The sequence below is a fragment of the Nothobranchius furzeri genome, chromosome 10, assembly GCF_043380555.1.
Source record: "Nothobranchius furzeri strain GRZ-AD chromosome 10, NfurGRZ-RIMD1, whole genome shotgun sequence".
Taxonomy (NCBI): domain Eukaryota; kingdom Metazoa; phylum Chordata; class Actinopteri; order Cyprinodontiformes; family Nothobranchiidae; genus Nothobranchius; species Nothobranchius furzeri.
The window spans coordinates 64,247,138-64,265,450 of NC_091750.1; the positions used below are offsets into that span (position 1 = coordinate 64,247,138).

General features: G+C 43.3%; 2 protein-coding genes across 6 annotated transcripts; one reads left to right on the forward strand and one right to left on the reverse strand.

Moving 5' to 3' along the window:
* The first annotated feature begins 517 nt into the window (after nucleotides 1-517).
* On the forward strand, nucleotides 518-7,557 carry smpd1 (sphingomyelin phosphodiesterase 1). Its single transcript, XM_015961678.3, has 9 exons — nucleotides 518-658; nucleotides 805-1,046; nucleotides 1,793-2,113; nucleotides 2,197-2,477; nucleotides 2,630-2,803; nucleotides 2,958-3,129; nucleotides 3,333-3,409; nucleotides 6,727-6,872; nucleotides 6,948-7,557. The coding sequence occupies exons 2-9, from the start codon at nucleotides 828-830 to the stop codon at nucleotides 7,346-7,348; spliced, it is 1,791 nt and encodes a 596-aa protein (XP_015817164.3). The 5' UTR covers nucleotides 518-658; nucleotides 805-827; the 3' UTR covers nucleotides 7,349-7,557.
* A 3,825-nt stretch (nucleotides 7,558-11,382) lies between these two features.
* On the reverse strand, nucleotides 11,383-18,244 carry tpte (transmembrane phosphatase with tensin homology). 5 transcript variants are annotated; one of them, XM_015961686.3, is made up of 19 exons: nucleotides 17,921-18,026; nucleotides 17,574-17,649; nucleotides 17,399-17,479; nucleotides 17,230-17,277; nucleotides 16,979-17,140; nucleotides 16,442-16,561; nucleotides 16,220-16,319; nucleotides 14,882-14,945; nucleotides 14,704-14,768; nucleotides 14,561-14,621; nucleotides 14,397-14,478; nucleotides 14,223-14,311; nucleotides 13,356-13,417; nucleotides 13,189-13,269; nucleotides 12,220-12,325; nucleotides 12,056-12,153; nucleotides 11,894-11,989; nucleotides 11,748-11,818; nucleotides 11,383-11,676 (listed from the first exon to the last, which is right to left on the reverse strand). In XM_015961686.3, the coding sequence occupies exons 2-19, from the start codon at nucleotides 17,615-17,617 to the stop codon at nucleotides 11,571-11,573; spliced, it is 1,536 nt and encodes a 511-aa protein (XP_015817172.1). In that variant the 5' UTR covers nucleotides 17,618-17,649; nucleotides 17,921-18,026; the 3' UTR covers nucleotides 11,383-11,570. The 5 variants fall into 5 exon arrangements, with proteins under 5 accessions (XP_015817172.1, XP_054586857.1, XP_054586856.1 ...); XM_054730882.2 differs by having other exon boundaries at nucleotides 17,941-18,008; XM_054730881.2 differs by having other exon boundaries at nucleotides 17,862-17,952.
* Nucleotides 18,245-18,313: the final 69 nt, after the last annotated feature.

The following is an 18,313-nucleotide window of genomic DNA, read 5'->3' on the forward strand; positions in this document are numbered from 1 at the left end:
ATAATATAAAATAATAAAAATGGGTAAAGGTTAAGATAAGAGAAGACTTCATTGATCCCACAGTGGGAACATTTGTGCGAAGGTTTACAGCAAATTTGAAAATATCTCAGGATTTTACCAACAATAGAGATTATAAAAAAATATGTTGGCTAATTTTTTACTTTTTTAATTTACACTGAATACATATGGAAATAGCTGTAGCACGGGCTTTAAATTGGACTCCTTCAGTTTATATTGGTCAGATTTGTACTGTGAAGGTTTTATAGTGCCATCTGGTGGTAGTTAAGGAGCATAAAACTGAAGAAAAGACACCGTCACTTATCATATATTTGTTAAAAAAAATACACGATAAATGAACGTAGTTGTTTTGAAAACAGTGTAGATATTTAATTTAGCAAGAAAGAATGCAAAAAGCAGGGACTTTTCTTGTGACTCTTTGATCTTTGGCCCCAGCTTCTCGTCTAGATCATGTCACGTGATCAGTCAGCTGACGTTATGTGTGTTTGTCACGTGAGCGCGAGCTTCGGTCCGGCTAGAAGGAAGTGCGGCTCTTAGCTGGGTGGAAGGGAGCAGAACCTGGACCTAAAAGTCGTCTGAGACAAGTCGGAGCGACTCTAGACGTCGTGGACCTGCTTGAGTCCACCGGAAATAAAAAACGGTGACATTTAAGGATGTTTTAAGATATCAACTCTTGCTAGCTGCTTTGTTAGCAGGACGAAGTGTGAACGCTCAGCTTTGTTGGTGTGGGTGTTTTACACCTCAGTCCGTATGACCTTTCTTTCTTTTTTTAATTTTTTTTCATAGATCCACAAACTGGTCTCGTCCAAATGAAACTCCACGCGCTGTTCCCGTTTCTGGGGTTGATGACCTGCACTCTGCTCCTAAGGGGGCCGTCGCTGGGGTCGGGTCACCCGGTTCAGTCGTTAGAACAGACCAGAATCCGGTTCCTGGAGCAGGTCGATCGCCTCGGGCTCGCCTTCAACTGGAGGAATCTAACCTGCCCCGCGTGCAAAGTGGTCTTCACCCTTCTTGATATCGCCCTTCTGGTAACTTTAGCATAAACACGACTCCTCACCTAAAGCTGCATGAAGAGAAACGAGTTGATGAGGAAATTCACCAGTAAACATTTGTCTATTGACTTTGTTGGCGTCACAAAAAGATCGATTCTGCCCTAAAACTAATGTCAAGTTAATGTTAAAGAAATGTAAACAGCAGAAAATGAAACAGTTTTTACAAGCTCATGATTTTTATCTTATCTGAGGAGTAAGTGTGCATCACTTGATTTAGATCTTAAATATCTACCAGAACAGATCAGATTAGTCAGCTGGCAAATTAGTTTTTTAATCGTCATTATTTGGTTACTCAGGAAGCTGCTTCTTTGTTTATTATCCGTATGTTAGTTATGCAACTACTCCTCTGAGTTCAGAACCGAGATGCAAAGTTAAATATAAATTGTTCTTAAACTTTATGAATTGAGATTTTCCCCAAAACAGAATCTGCTTCAGAAAACAAACACTTCTCCATTTATCTTTGGGTTTATTCTAGTTTACGTGTAAACAGGGCACTCAAAGTCCAGTTCCTCTGCTGATTTATTGCAGAACTGTGCACCAAGGCCTGTGGTCATATGGTGTGCTCCCAGTTCCCACAGAGATTAGCTCCTAACCACACGCTTCTAAGCAGGATCTGTTATTTTGAATTACTTCTTCCACTTTCAGTTTTGGACATTTTTTTCAGGAAGTTCAGTGTTTTGTTTTTGTAATAGCTGCATCCTGTTCTGCTTCATTCCCATCAGAGCAACGCGAACGAAGAGCGAGTGGCGCACGTGGTCAGCGAGGCGTGCGTCCGCCTCCATCTGTCCGATAAGTTGGTGTGTCGGGAAATAATCGAGCTGTTCAGGGACGACTTCATCAGGGCACTGCAGCAGTCCTTCCTCTGGCCCACTGAAGCGTGCGCCCTGTTGGTGGGCCCTTCCTGTGGCACGTTTGACATTTACGCTCCTTGGAACATCACTTTGCCAAAGGTTCCCAAACCCCCTGTTACACCGCCTTCTCCTCCCAAACCCGGTTCTCCGCAGAGCCGGGTTCTGTTTCTTACAGACATCCACTGGGACAAGGTGAAAAAAAGCAAAAGCAGAACAGCTGATTTATAGTTTAAAAATATAATTTTGCATTGATCTCGCGACGTCTCTGCTGACAGGAGTATCAAGCCGGCAGCGCCGCAGACTGCAAGGAACCTCTGTGCTGTCGCAACAGCTCGGGCTTCCCCGGGAAGAGGCAGAGCCTGGCTGGGCACTGGGGAACCTACAGCAACTGTGACCTTCCCTTTCACACTGTGGAGAGCCTCCTTGAGAATGCCGCCAGAGCCGGACCTTGGGACTGGGTCTACTGGACCGGAGACATACCAGCACACAATGTTTGGTCTCAGACCAGGAATCAGCAGCTGACTGAACTTACAGTCATCTCCAAGCTCGTCCGCAAGTAATTTATTACAATGGAGTGATAAAACGTGGCCTTGAATTGTCAGACCTTCAACAGAAGCTCTGATAACGGATAAATATATAAATATTTACCCTTTTCTTTACCTGGAATTGATCAAACGGACTTTTATTCTGACCGTTTCCCCTCTCCAGACACCTGGGACCCAAAGTGACGGTCTACCCTGCAGTAGGAAACCACGAGAGCACACCAGTGAACATCTTTCCACCACCTTTTGTTCACGGGAACAGATCCTCCGCCTGGCTTTATGATAAAATGGCAGAAGAGTGGGCATCATGGTTGCCAGAGCAGGCTCTGAAGACCCTGAGGTTTTTAGTTTGCCTCTTTATCATACTTGATGTTGTTTTGTGTCAGAGTGCTCTGCAGATACGAGGAATGTTTGATGTTATTGTTGAATCCAGCTCAAACCTCCAGATGTGCTGATAGATGCACTTTGTTTGGGTTTTTTTGCTGTAAATTCAGATACGGTGGGTTCTACACTGCAACGATTCAGCCGGGTCTGAGGGTGGTCTCGCTCAACATGAACTTCTGTGCTCGAGAAAACTTCTGGCTGATGGTGAACTCCACCGATCCTGCTAACCAGCTGCAGTGGCTGGTCCAGGTCCTCCAGGCCAGCGAGGATAAAGGCGAGAAGGTCGGTTTGGTGAATTAAGTGTGACGGGGGAACTTTGTGTGGTTTTAAGGTCATTTCCTTCTACAGTCGTGTTTTTAGCCTCATGTGGGTGTTGATTCTGTGGCTTTCGTTTTTACAACGTCTAGTTGCTGATACTTTGCAATAAAGTGGCTTTTATACGGGCTGTAATCTTTCTGATTATGATGCTGGTTCCTTCTGTTTAGGTGCATGTCATCGGTCACATCCCACCTGGCCTGTGTCTCAGCAGCTGGAGCTGGAACTACTATCACATAGTCAACAGGTAGCAACAGAGGTGGTTAAAGATGACCAAGGCAGTGAACTCTAGCTTCATTGGTGCATTTTACCTTCAGTTGCTGAGAGATTTATATTTTGTGTGTGTGTGTGTGTGTGTGTGTGTGTGTGTGTGTGTGTGTGTGTGTGTGTGTGTGTGTGTGTGTGTGTTTTGTGGGGACATTTGGCTGGTCCACACAGTGCAAAACACCCTAATAGTTGGTTTTAGAGGTATGGTGTGGATTAACCTTTAGTTTAGGTTAGGGTCAGGACAGCATTGGTTATGGTTAGGGCATGGGTTCGGCATAGTGGAGTCAATAAAATGAATTGAAGTCAATGAAGGGTCCACTCAAGGATGTGTGTGTGTGTGTGTGTGTGTGTGTGTGTGTGTGTGTGTGTGTGTGTGTGTGTGTGTGTGTGTGCGTGCGCACTTGTCTTTATGGGTTTGTGTGGACCAACCCCTGACGGGAGACCAACATTGTGGACATTCACCATTGTGTGGACATTTACCCGGTCCACACAACCAAAATCCTAGAGGACGCTTCCTTTGTCCCACCTAGAGTTAAACATAATTTTTGCACCATTCTGGCTATAGTGGAAGCCAGGGTCCAGACAAACAACTCAGAAAACGTAGTCCACACAAACCCATAAAAACACGTATGTGTGTGTGTGCGTGCGTGTGCACGCTGCTAAGAGTTGGCAGAAAGGACAGAGTTCGGTTTAGGTTCAAGAAGTTTCTACTTGTTAGTGGTGGGGTGTGCTGCCGTTATTGGTAAGTTAATAATATCATCAAAGCATCACACACACACACACGCTGTCCCTCGGTCTAGGTGTCGTACCCGTGGGGACCGGGCTTTCTCAGTCCTAGCACTGTTACTCTGGAACCAGTTGCCACCCTCAGTTAGGCTGTCCCCTTCTCTGCCAGTCTTTAAGAATCACCTAAAAACACACCTCCTCCGCTTGGCGTTTCCAGAACATGTTTGATTATGGCCCTCTATTATGTTGAATCCATTCCACAGTTTTCATTGGTACACTCAATCCATCCACTCAATCCAATTGTGTTTCACACATTTGTACAGGTGCTGGCCAGTAAATTAGAATATCATCAAAAGGTTGAAAATATTTCAGTAATTCCATTCAAAACGTGAAACTTGTACATTATATTCATGCAATGCACACAGACCAATGTATTTCCAATGTTCATTACATTTAAATTAGATATTCATAAGTGACAACTAATGAAAACTCCAAATTTGGTATCTCAAAAAATTAGAATATTCTGAAAAGGCTGAATATAGAAGACACCTGCTGCCACTCTAATCAGCTGATTTACTCAAAACACCTGCAAAGGCCTTTAAAAGGTCCCTCAGTCTTGTTTTGAAGGCACCACAATCATGGGGAAGACTTCTGACTTAACAGCTGTCCAAAAGACAATCATTGACACCTTGCACAAGGAGGGCAAGACACAAAAGGTGATTGCTAAAGAAGCTGGCTGTTCGCAGAGCTCTGTGTCCAAGCACATTAACAGACAGGCGAAGGGACGGATAAAATGTGGTAGAAAAAAGTGTACAAGCTCTAGGGATAACCGCACCCTGCAGAGAATTGTGACGACAAACCCATTCAAAAATGTGGGGGAGATCCACAAAGAGTGGACTGCAGCTGGAGTCAGCGCTTCAAGAACCACCACGAGGAGACTCATGAAAGACATGGGATTCAGGTGTCGCATTCCGTGTGTCAAGCCACTCTTGAACAAGAAACAGCGCAAGAAGCGTCTCACCTGGGCCAAGGACAAAAAGGACTGGACTGATGCTGAGTGGTCCAAAGTTATGTTTTCTGATGAAAGCAAGTTCTGCACTTCCTTTGGAAATCAAGGACCCAGAGTCTGGAGGAAGAGCGGAGAAGCACAGAATCCACGTTGCATGAGGTCCAGTGTAAAGTTTCCACCGTCAGTGATGGTGTGGGGTGCCATGTCATCTGCCGGTGTTGGCCCACTCTGTTTCCTGAGGTCCAGGGTCAATGCAGCCGTCTACCAGGAAGTTTTAGAGCACTTCATGCTTCCTGCTGCTGACCAACTTTATGGGGATGCAGACTTCACCTTTCAACAGGACTTGGCACCTGCACACAGTGCCAAAACCACCAGCACCTGGTTCAAGGACCATGGTATCCCTGTCCTTGATTGGCCAGCAAACTCGCCTGACCTTAACCCCATAGAAAATCTATGGGGTATTGTGAAGCGGAGGATGCAATACGCTAGACCCAACAATGCAGAGGAGCTGAAGACGACTATCAGAGCAACCTGGGCTCTCATAACACCTGAGCAGTGCCACAGACTGATCGAGTCCATGCCACGCCGCATTACTGCAGTTATTGAGGCAAAAGGAGCCCCGACTAAGTATTGAGTGCTATACATGCACATTCTTTTCATGTTCATTCTTTTCAGTTGGCCAACATTAGAGAAACAAACATTTTTTCATTGGCCTTTAGAATATTCTAATTTTCTGAGATACCAGATTTGATGTTTTCATTGGTTGTCACCTATAAATATCAAAATTAAACGTAATAAACATCGGAAATACATTGGTCTGTGTGCATTGCATGAATATAATGTACAAGTTTCACGTTTTGAATGGAATTACTGAAATATTTTCAACCTTTTGATGATATTCTAATTTACTGGCCAGCACCTGTATTTTACCGGACTGTTTCATCTATCTTGTTATTTCCATTTTGTAATTTGTATTTTGTAATTTGAATTTCTTTTATTGTTGATTTATTCAGCATAATTACTTACAACTGTACCATGTTCAGCGCTTTGGGCTTCCTGACAGGGTTGCGGAAGGCGCTTTATAAATAAAGCTTTGATTGATTGATTGAATATATAAAGAGAATGGAGTCCTGGAACACCCCCAAAGTGCTTTACAACACAGTCATTCACCCATTCACACACACATTCGCTCCCTGGTGGGGATGAGCTACGATGTAGCTACAGCTGCCCTGGGGCGCACTGACAGAGGCGAGGCTGCTGAGCACTGGCGCCGCCGGTCCCTCCGACCAACACCAGCAGGCAAGGGGGGTTAAGTGTCTTGCCCAAGGACACAATGGGGGGGGGGGGGGTTGAAGCAAGTGTGATGAGGTTTAGAGTTGGTTCTGGAAGTTTCGACTTCAGCGGCTCAGCAGAGCTGTGTGTTTCTCTCTTCTGTTACTCTGGGGGGGGGGGGGGGAGCCTGAACAAAAATGTCAGATCTTTGAATTTTTGTTGTTTTTTAATTCTAGCTTGCTTGAACAGCTTTTTCCAAGAACAAATCCATAAAAATGTTCTGTTTTCAGGTATGAAAGTACAATTACAGGCCAGTTTTTTGGTCACACTCATCTGGATGAATTCCAAATGTTTTACGATGAGAAAACCATGACCCGGCCATTAGGAGTGGCCTTCATCGCCCCCAGTGCCACCACCTTTGTCAACCTCAACCCAGGTGAGTCCATAAACCAGCTGTGTGATCTTCACTTTACCTGTAATCTCGTCTCATCTCTAAAACACAACGTTCCAGGGTATCGCGTGTACTACGTTGATGGGAATTACCAGACCAGTTCTCGGCTGGTGCTCGACCACGAAACCTACATCCTCAACCTCACGGTGGCCAATCACAGTCCGGAAAAGAACCCCGAATGGACTCTTCTGTACCGTGCCACCAAAGCGTACAGTCTTCCCACTCTGTTCCCGTCGGATCACCATGCACTGTTGCAGAACTTCGTCAAGGATGATCACGTGTTCCAGAAGTTCTGGCACCTTCGACATAAAGGACACACGTCCGAGTCCTGCATAGAGACCTGCAAAACCGCACTGCTCTGCTTCCTGCGAAGCGGACGCTACGACGAACTGCAGCAGTGCGACCACCTCAACGGCTTTGGAGGAACGTTGGTTCGGGCTTCGTTAAAAACTCTGTGCTGATCTGAGTTCTGCCTGAAATGGCAGTGCTGAAGCAACGTGAGCCAAAAGAAATCTTTGTTTCAAAGTTAATCATCAAATAATTGCACATGTTTAACAAGTCAAACTGTTACAGGTGATGCCGGTGTTAGAAATCCAGCCAAAGTGTTTTAAAGTTCTGCCTTAGTCAGTAGTGTTTTAACGACTGACCGCATTCGGCTAAAGGATCTGAGTTTAGCAACCTCGGTTGAGTCAAAACCGCTTTAAATTCTGAAACCTGTCGTTTACTTGAAATGCACAGAATGGTAGCATCGTCTATAAGTGGTTATGTTAGCTGGGTGCCTTTTCTCAGGGGAAACGTGTGGCTTATCAACAGCTGTTTGTTTAAAGCTGCTTTTTTGCTCTCTACGGTTTTTACATTTCCTCAAATTTTGTTGATTATCACACAAGATGAAAGAGCTGGCATTAAACTAGTGACCTTAATTTGAAGATGCTAAAAAGAAAAGTGATTTTAAATTAACTTAAAGGTGCAATATGTAAGAATTTTGCAGAGAAATTGTCACTAAACAGCCTCGTGTCTTAATCCTGTTGGAAGGAAGGTTTAGTTGAAAAAGATTTCCTTCTCGGTTGGCTGGGTGGAGGCCTGTCGTTCTTCTTTTGAGGGACGTAGTCGGTGTTGAGAATCTGTCCTGCCTCCATACTTCCTGGTTCCAGAGCCAATGGCCGTGTTCGAGTTGAGCAGCGCCTCACCTGGAAAGCAGACGGACGCAGCAGGGGGAGTGGCTGAAAGTCGGCGTTTAAGTCGGACAGATTTCCCTACATGTGTAGCTCGCGGGTGACGATGGATCAAGATATCGCGTTCATACTTTTTTAATTATTTATTTTAACTCTGGTGCCTGTTAGCAACCGAAACACATCCTCACGTGCTTGTGGATATCATATATTGTATGTGAAGTCCTGACTGTAATGATAAGTAAAGGTTATCAGCTGTAGCTTTGGCGTGCTCATAGGAAACGTGACAAAAGAACACAAATCACATTCCTCTTTATGGCCTATATAGTTGACATCATCAATGTTACATGATTTAAAGAATACATGTGACCAACTAACATTTTGCATTCTACCACCGGATGTTTGGATCAACCAATCAGGTCTTAGATCAGGTGAGAGCCAGGCGTTTCCCGTCATGCCCTAGGTTTTGCAGCCGGTGGAGAGCTACTGCAGCGCCTTGCTCCAAAATCTGCGGCCGCCTTGATCTCACGAGGTTATCGTTGCCTACGTAGGCATGACGTCAGAGCAAGTCGGACACGAATCTAACCGGCATGCACTGCACGCCGATCACCGGTGATCGAATCTGCGCAGAACTGGCTCCTCCTGAACACAGCCAATCATATGCTCACGGGGTTGCCAAGTCTTCAACACAAACGCTGTACCAGTATTTGTAATTTTGACACCAGCCGGCAAAGAGCAGCAGTGTTGTGGAAAAAAAGGTTAACCAATAAAAGCAGCAGCCCAGATGTTATTTATCGTAACCCTAAGAAGCTAGAGCATTCTTTTTGTTTTTGTTTAATATCGGGTAAAGAAGGCTAGAGGCTAGCACTGCTACAATGTTTGTTCGTTTTCCTCCGCTCATCTGGGTTGGTAACGTATCAAGTAGGTCATTCCAGATAGCCCTCTCCACCAGCTCCTCCGACAGAACTCCCAACACATTCCTAGACCAGAATGGAGATGTACTTGCTCCAAAGTGTCCTGGGTCAACTTGGGGGCCTCCTGCCAGCAGGACATGCCCGAAACATCACCCCAGGAAGGCGTCCAGGCAGCATCCTGATTAGACGCCCGAACCACCTCAGCTGGTTCCTCTCGATGTGGAGGAGAAGCGGCTTTACTCCAAGTCCCTCCTGAATGTCCAAGCTCTTCACCCTATCTCTATGGCTGAGCTCGGCCACCTTCCGGAGAAGACTCATTTTGCCCGCTTGTATCCACGATCTTATTCTTTCAGTTATTACCCAAAGCTCATGATCACAGGTGAGGGTTGGGAAGTAGATCAACTGGTAAGTCGAGAGCCATGCCTTCTGGCTCAGCTCCTACACCACGATAGACCGGTTCATCCTCTGCATCAGCACAGGCGTTGCACCAATACTCCCGTCGATCTCCCGCTCCCACCTTCTCTCCCTCGTGAACAAGGCCCCAAGGTACTTAAACTCCTCCACTTGAGGCAGGGCCTCTCTCCCGACCCAGAGTTGGCAAGCTGCCCTTTTCTGGTCGGTTCTAGAATGCTAATGGTGAATTAGAAGCTCTGAAAAATCTCAAGCTACATTTTCAACTCACTATTACAGTGAAATGTGTTTATTTACTTAACTTCCTTCATCTAGAATCTTCTGGCACTGATCTGTAATTGGCAACCGTAGCTCAAAACAGAAATGCTTGTTTTGAAACTTGGGTTGCAGTACCTAAATATGACCACAAGATGTCATTCTTACTTCATGCACCTTTAAATTAACTTTTTAAAATCTTTCAGTTGTGAAGATTTGGGTCAATGTTTTATATAGTTTGTCTTAAAGACACCCTGAAATCTCACTGGTTGTTTTTCTTTAAAGAGCAAGTCACCCCCTACCAGAGTCTTACTCCTTCCACTTCATGTTTGAAAAATGCAACAAATGATATTGCCTGGCAGACCGAGAGGGCGTAGCCTCTACTAAATACACACACAGACTCACAACAACATTGTAAAATTATAATGTACCATCCAACATCATCGTGTACTTCCTAGCCAATAGCGATGGCAGATTTAAATTCAAATAGTTTTTACCTGACGACGGCACAACACTGAGTTTTAGGCAAAATATTTAAATTTGAACTAAAATGCACTTAAGTGCCAAATTATTGACTACACGTGTCTACAGCACAATTAGACATTTGTAGTTTATCAGTAAAAAAAAAACTTGGTTTGGGGGTGACTTGCTCTTTAATGTTTACTTCGTTTGCACTTTAATTCTGTGTTTTAAAGAACAAGTCCATTTGGTCTCAAGTATTAAACTAATCTGGGTTTGTGATGTTAATGTGAGCATGAAATTAAAAAGCCATAATTTAAGAAATGGTGTGTACAGCTAAAGAAATAAACAACGAAATGCATAAGTATTGTTTTTGTCTCACGCATACAATCATTGTTGAATGTCTTCTGGGGGTCAAAGTTTAGGCAGGGTATCTGCAGGTTTAAGGGAGCCAAATTTAAGACTTTTTTTAAGGCCACTTTGACCAAATTTAAGCTATTTTTAACCCTTTGATGAATGAATTATGAAATCTTCAACCATGAATTTTTAACAATTTTTTTCATTCATCTTTAGGTGTGAATGAAACAAATTTCAACAAATATTTGTTAAATTTTATAATTTACAAATAATTTATTACATGTCCACCTTGGTGGACAGCGTGCATTCTGAGCAAGAAATATGTTGGCCTTACTTACTGAAGTCAAAATGGAGGAGCTCAAATGCAATAGTCTTCAACAGCTGTGCTTAATAGCAAAAACAAACAAATAACAATTTTGAGTACCTGCCCACTGTAGTGACCATTATGCATCAAAGGGTTAAAATTTAATTTAAGCTATAATTTCCAGCTATTGCCTGGAACCGGTGCTAACCATGTCGCGAACGTGGGATTAGCCACCCAGTTACCATTAAACTTGCACTTTCCCATGGCGCAAGATCCCACTAGCTTAACCAGCTAACATGCTCATCTAAAAATAACCCCCTTTCACAACCAACTGAATGTGTATGGTTCCGCTTACATCATACACAAAAAATGCTGAACACTAACTAGATATTCACAAAAATTTTACAGAAATAAAAGAATCTTGTTTATTGGGTCTTTGGTCATTTAAGAACTTTGGAAACTGTATTTAAGGATTATTTGTAATTTTTAAGGATTTTTAAGGCCTTAAATTTGGAAAAGCAAATTTAAGACTTATTAAGGACCCGCAGATACCCTGTTAGGTCAGACTAAGATTGTCTCTTTCTGACCACTAAAAGCCACACAAAAATAAATAATCCACAGGAAGATTTTAAGTAAATTTTTTAATAGTGATGGTTTCTTTAACATTTTATATACATTTAAGCACCACGACTCAAAGGAGCGCTTCAGTAAACGTGATTCGATTCAAAAGGGATCATTAAGTGCTTGGCTCTTGTAACAAACTCATTAGTGTTCAGTGACTCATTTCCTCTCCACTCGTCTATTCGGCCCTCTTTTATTCAGATCCAGAGAAGAACACGGTAACACCAAAGTCCTCCTTGTACAGGTTCCAGGTTTTGGATTTGTGTGGGTTGTCCAGCTCCTCCCTGGGCAAAAACAGCCTGAGAAGAAAGGAGATCATTAGAATGTGAAAACACACTCAACTGGATAATCAGAGCTAAAAGAAACACACTTGTTATCCGTTATGAAGGACGTGTTGAACCAGAAGTAGAAAGGAACATCTTCATATCCTTTAGGAAGACCCTGATGATAAACAACAACCAAAAAGTCAGAGTAAAACAGATTTAGTGTGTTAAAAGATATAAAAAACCCACTCACAGAGCTGGATTCAAACATAACCTTCACGTCTCCTTCAACAACAGGTCCGCTGTGCAGGCTGATGACAGCTGCGTTGTTACCGACGTCAGGAAATACCTTAAAAACAATCCAAATAAGTTATAATCATTAATATAAATGTATCGCTAAGTGTGTGTGACTCACGGAGCAGTTATCCTGTTTGGCACACACACACTGAAACACCAGCTCCCTCTTCACAATTATCTTCACCGTCAGATCGCTGCCATCGCCTTTCCCCACACCTGGGACAAAAACATGTTCTAAAACGCCCAACAGCGGCTCTGATGGAGGCGGGGTCTTTTAGTTACCTGCTATCGAGTGAATGCGGATGCTTTTGATCCTGAGGCTTTTCGGTGGAGGCAGCTGTCGGTTATACTGCGTCTTCATGATCTCGTAGTACCCCACGTACCGACTCTGTGGTTCACACCCCACACGACGAAGGTTAATGCAATCGGTGTAACCGTGATTTTAGAGCAGCACGTTATCATTTAAAGAGGTCCTTCACTCATATTTTCAATACATTTTCAGTGGTCTCTAGTAGGAAGGAATGCCTTGTAAAGCGTACTCTCGGGTGGAAAAAAGCTCCGGCGCGACTGGAGTTCAAGGAAGGTTCTGGTAGGGGGAATGCCTCAGCCTTTCCAGCTGTTGTGTCTCCATTCAAACTCTGATGCAGTTGTTTCAGCACCAAGAAATCAGCAGGAGAAGGTAGCTTCAGATGATGGAATATTTCCTGATATTGGATATCTTGCTTCTGATTGGCTAACAGCAAAACTCTACCACTGACTGTTTGCTATGCAACATTCATGTTTTATTTCCACAAATAGCACGAGCCTGGAGGAGCTCTGCTGCGTGGTGGAGTTGCAAATGCTAATAGCAAGCTTCTACTATCCGAGACGTTCTCTGCTGTTTCCTGGACACCAAACCAACAACAGCCTTCCCCATTATGGATCCAGATGGGTGAGTCCATGAACGTTAAGTGACAGTGTGATGTAGATCTGTCAGGCTTTCCTGAACAGAGTATCTCACCGTCCATTTTCTATCAGTAGCTAAAGCAGGAGGTAGGTGTGGGAGACTATTTTCATGTTCAGCCTGTACGGAATCTCAGAGTGACCGATCATTTAAAAAATAAGTTAAAAAAAATGGCTTCTCAGTGAAGGTCCTCTTTAAAAAAAACTGAAATTTTCCTCCTGCTGCCACAGAGAGGCAGCAGGAGTTTTTTTTTATTTAGGTTTTTCTTGGCAAAAAACCTAAATGTTCCAGCTGGAACCATCCCCCACCTGAGAGGGAGTCTCCACTCCCTGGAACTTGGAGCTCTGACTCTTATCCGTCCTCCTCTCACCAAAGTACTCCAAACTGTCCTGGTGCACCAACGAAAACAAACACAGGGAAGCAGGTCCAAACGCTCGACTCATTCATTAATCCCGACCTTGATAAAGCGACGTACCTGCGCACTTTCAAACTGGTCACTGTCAATAAGCCACGTGCAAATCATTGTCCCTGTGCGCCCTGTGGAAGACAGCCGGAGTTTAAAAAGTCCTAAACACAAGTGATTTATAAAACGAGAAGCTTTTAAAGGTGCTTTAAGCAGCGCTTAAATGTCTTAATGACCTTTGTCCTTCCTTTTGTGGTAAATTTAAAAATTTATCTGATTTGCTTTAGAATTACGAGCCCTTGTGGACTACCATTAGTTTAAAGAGCAAGTCACCCCCAAATCAACTTTATTTTTCTGCTAAACTACATAAATGCGTGTCTAATCGTGCTGCAGACACGTGTAGTCAATAGTTTTGCACTTTAGTGGATTTTAGTTAAAATTTTAATTTTCTGCCTAAAACTGTCAGTGTTGTGCCGTTGTCAGGTAAAAACTCTGCATTTGAATTTAAATCTGCCATCGCTATTGGCTAAGAGGTACCCTTGAACATTAGCTGGTACCAAATGATGTCACAATGCTGTGGTGAGCCTGTGTGTGTGTGTATTTGTTAGCGGCTCCGCCCTCTTGCTCCGCTAGGCAACAGCATTTGCTGCATTTTTCAAACAGGAAGTGGGAGTTGAGTAAGACTCTGGTAGGGGGTGACTTGCTCTTTAACACCTACGGTGGCCCAGCAGGAGAACCTCCTGGCTTTAGGTTTTTAAGACACTCAAGACTTCCCCTTCAAGCTTGGCTTTTCATTCATTTATTACTTTAACTTAATTTTATTGATTTTGTCATTTTAATTTGTTCTAGTTTTCAAGCATATTCATGAACTCTTGTAGATTTTTTTATTTTTCAGAATGTTTTAGTTCATTTATCTAATTTGGCTGATTTAAACATCACCTTTTCCTCCTTTACAGTGAATAGCAATGACGTTTTTAGGATCAGCTGCCATCCACTGCCTTGCGTTAGCCGTGTACTTCAGCATGTCCCTGAGAAAAGTCAAAATGATCAATTAAAAAATGGCATCTGGGTGCCTCTTACGCTACAATCATTCTAAAAGATGAGGCTTCCTACTCTAAAGCGGGCACGTTGTGGTCGTCAATGAAAACCCGCTCCACCCTGTAGTGGAAGAACTTGGGGTCGTAGCCTTTTTCGCCTGAAAACAAGAATGTTGCCATCAATAAATAAATAAATAAATTAGAAAATGCAGCATGAGGTAAGAGAATGGGCCTACGTACTACACAGGTTGTAAACTCTGTAGTGGTCTTCGTGTTTAGTGTCTAGAAACCTTGCAACCTCCTACAACAAGAAGGAATAGTTTCTTTTTCATAGATTAATAATCAAGAACTTATTCCTCTTACACACGTTTACGTGTACTTACTCTGATGGGGTTCCTATAGAAGGCCTGTTTCCCAGAGGAGGGGAAAGACATGGCGATGATGCGATCTGGAGAAATGGACAAAGATGCTGATTTCATATAGCGAAGGACACCAAGTAAACGTGATATAAATGTGTTTGTAAAGCATGATCAAAATCATCAGCAGAGCAGTCCCACCAACCTGTGACATAGGTAAGATCAAGGTCAAATCCATCCTTTTGATAGCGCCTCTTGTTCTCAGATATCTGAGAGGGACAATGATCACACTTCAAATGCTTTTTCCTAAATTCCTGCACCTGAGGAGCTCATTTTAAGAGTGCTTCTGTGTAAAGCTCATAAACAATCACTATTTTCATGACTGTAATGGTTCATGCAAAACCTTTTTTATGAACTCATTCACCTTCGACACATTCTATGGTTATTAAAAAGTGCATACATTACAACAACATACCAGTGTACTTCAGACCCAGCAACACACTCAGACAGAAACTGGTTCACCCGAAAGACAAAACTCCTAAATACAAACTGAACAATGTGGTGTATGCTGTGCAGTGCAGTGCAGCGAGGAATGCCCAGACCTCTACATCGGAGAAACCAAACAGCCACTTCACAAGCGCATGGCACAACATAGAAGAGCCACCTCCACGGGACAGGACTCAGCAGTTCATTTGCATCTAAAGGACAAAGGTCACTCTTTCGAGGATGCCAACGTTCACATTTTGGACAGAGAGGACAGATGGTTTGAAAGAGGAGTAAAGGAAGCCATTTATGTCCACTGTGAGCAACCATCTTTGAACAGAGGCGGTGGTTTACGACACCAACTGTCTGCCATCTATAATCCAGTTTTGAGATCCCTTCCCAGATGCCTCAACGCCCACGCATATCCTGGGCCATCTAACCTCAGGAATTCACATGATAGGGTGGGGCCAGGCTTCACAATGAGCTCACCCGAAACTCTGGCTGAATAGGACCCACACCCACCCTCACACCTTGGCTCATGTTTATGTAGAAGATCATCAGGGGGTCTTTTGTTCCCTCTTCGGGGGGAAACTCCCACTGGGTTTGAATCTGGGACTCTCCACCATTTGACCTTAGAACTGAAGAAGCCTCTCGGATGAGAGGTGAAACGTCTTCAAGCAAAGAAGTCCAGAGGCTTTTCTTTCAAGCTCCTTAGACCATACATTACGGGTTTAGTCGTATGTGCATTTGTCCAAACCTTATCACGGGTGCAGAGTTCAACTTCGTTAAATTCTCCAAATTACTTCAAAGAAACCGACAAAGGTGGAAAAGTTTTTAGGAATAACATTCCTTGAAATTTTGGAGATTTGACTTTTTTTTTTTTTAGGACAACTGCAAAACACTTGAGTCTCGGATGAAAAAGTGCTAGTCTGGGGCTGTTCAGGATGCCATCTATAATATGTAAGATTACATTTGTTATTATTATTATTTACAACAAAACATCTTCAAAGTGCGTGTGTGTGTGTGTAATTTACTACAATTCCCCTGATGATAAACTGACCATCCTCCTGGTGACTTTCTCCAGCTCTTTCTTCTGAGATGCCAGTCGGAAAATCCTCACGAAGATGATTATTCTCAAGAAGCGCAGGAATGTTACGACCCTGGCAAAAACGGGATGTGGAAAAAATGGGAATTTATACTTCAACAGGAAGGTAACGCTCTCCTGCAACACACATCCAACTGTCATTCCAATGACCTGGAGTCCAAGGGGGGAAACACTGACCTGGGAATGAGACTAGCACCCGACAGGTCACTGAAGGTGTAGATCATGGTGACCGCCAGTGTGATGACAACAACGCAGGCGTCGATGATGTTCAGCCTCGAGCTGAAGTACACTTTGAAGCTACAGGAGGTTGTGAGATGTTAAAACAATTAATAAGCTGATTTTTTATGAGCGTTTTCATCTGACTGGTTAGAAAACTGACACAATGCTCTGAGTGACCCTGTGCCAGCGTTCTGAAGAAACCAGTCCAATTTTTCCAGGAGAACTTCCTCTTCATTACTTCCTGTTCGACTATAAACACACTGTATTTCTGCTGATGGAGGCATTTGGGAATGCTTGCATCACTCCTCAGAACGTTTCCTGTTCTCACACTCACACAAAAGCAGCGCTGCAACACCACACGCCTCACAAATATAAAAAAATTATGGAATTTCCAAAGTTCAGGATCATCTAAAGGCTGAAAAACAAGAAATTCATGGGGGGAAAATATCCTCGCACGCATTAATTTCTACCGTAAAGTTGCATGGATTCACTCACGTCTCCACATAGACCCGAAGGAGAACATCAGCCAGGAAAAAAAAGGAGATGAAGAGGGACACGCCTTCTAGAGCATTCCCAACCTCTCTGCTCTTTGCTGGCAGTGAGAAGTCCACAATCACGAGCACAAAGTCCACGATGATCAGCACCACTCCAAACACACTGGAGGAGAAAACGTATTTAAAAAGACACGAGTTGGTTTATGATGCGGAACACAGCAGGGCAGGGAATCGTCCCCACAACAGACTCACCGAAAGCCAAAGGACATAACAAATGGAGTGATCTGCTTTTTGATGTCGCTGCAAAACAAAAGAAAAACAAAAAAAAATGTGGTGAGAAGTTTTATTTCATGGGATTTTAAAGAATTTGATGCAAGGTTGCAATTCTGCACACAGAGATGATCCATCTGAACAGACTTACTGGTACATTGTGTCTGGCAACACATTCTCCTCTTTTCCATCATCAATCTGCACCTTTGCATCTTCCATCTTTGCAATATTTCTGATGATTTCCAGGAGGAAAACAAAAAATAAACGATTCAAAGTAACTGAAACACATTGTTGCAAGAGGGAAAAAAGAAACACTTGTTTCTCACCCATTTACTCCCGAGTCTGAGCCTGGATTAAAGTAGACTGACATTATAAAGTGTGTCTGGATTTATCCTGGAGTTTCTGAATTGGACAATTTAAAACACGTGAGGATTTATTTTTTATAATAGTGGCTTTAAAACCTGCAAACATAAATGAAAATCTGTTTGCTGAACTTATTTAGCTGCGAGAACAATCAAAAGTCGTGCTAAGTAGATAAAAGAGTATTTAGCTTTGATGCAAACCGAAGAAACACAAATAAACAGAAGAATGAACAGCTGCAGCCCCCTGACACACTGAGGTTAGTTGGACGCGTTTAATTAACTCTTAAACAGCTAGCTAACCCGCTGGTTACCGTTAGGACTGATGTTATACCACAGCTTGTCTTGTGACTCCCTGTGAAGACAGAACAACGACGGTTCAAAGGTTAACCGGGTGTTTCTAACCATCCACTTACTCACAGCATAAATTTCTGCAGACGTTGTGTTTTCGGGCTTCCTGGACTTCTCTCAAACGCTCAGCCTTCTTTCGCTCCGTCGTAACTCATCTTTCCTGCTCAAACAAACTTCTTCTCTTCTAAAAACCTGACGATAATAACCCTGAAATCCTCAGCTGTGTGAACTTTACACAACCAGAAATACCAGAAAAAGCTTCGTGTCTTCAGCTTTCTCACCCCTCCACTCTAGTAGCTACATCTGGTTTTAATCAAGCGGTTTTCCAAAATTCCGAGCAGGACATAAACGCGTCT

Excerpts from the sequence above, each read along its gene's own strand:
- smpd1 (XM_015961678.3), top strand. The coding sequence starts at position 828 with ATGAAACTCCACGCGCTGTTCCCGTTTCTGGGGTTGATGACCTGCACT. Across the intron at positions 2,804-2,957 it reads CAGGCTCTGAAGACCCTGAG|ATACGGTGGGTTCTACACTG; the intron begins GTTTTTAGTTTG and ends CTGTAAATTCAG. Across the intron at positions 3,130-3,332 it reads GCGAGGATAAAGGCGAGAAG|GTGCATGTCATCGGTCACAT; the intron begins GTCGGTTTGGTG and ends CCTTCTGTTTAG.
- tpte (XM_015961686.3), bottom strand. The coding sequence starts at position 17,617 with ATGTCAGTCTACTTTAATCCAGGCTCAGACTCGGGAGTAAATGG. Across the intron at positions 17,278-17,398 it reads TTGCCAGACACAATGTACCA|CGACATCAAAAAGCAGATCA; the intron begins GTAAGTCTGTTC and ends TTTGTTTTGCAG. Across the intron at positions 14,622-14,703 it reads TCTATAGGAACCCCATCAGA|GAGGTTGCAAGGTTTCTAGA; the intron begins GTAAGTACACGT and ends TTCTTGTTGTAG.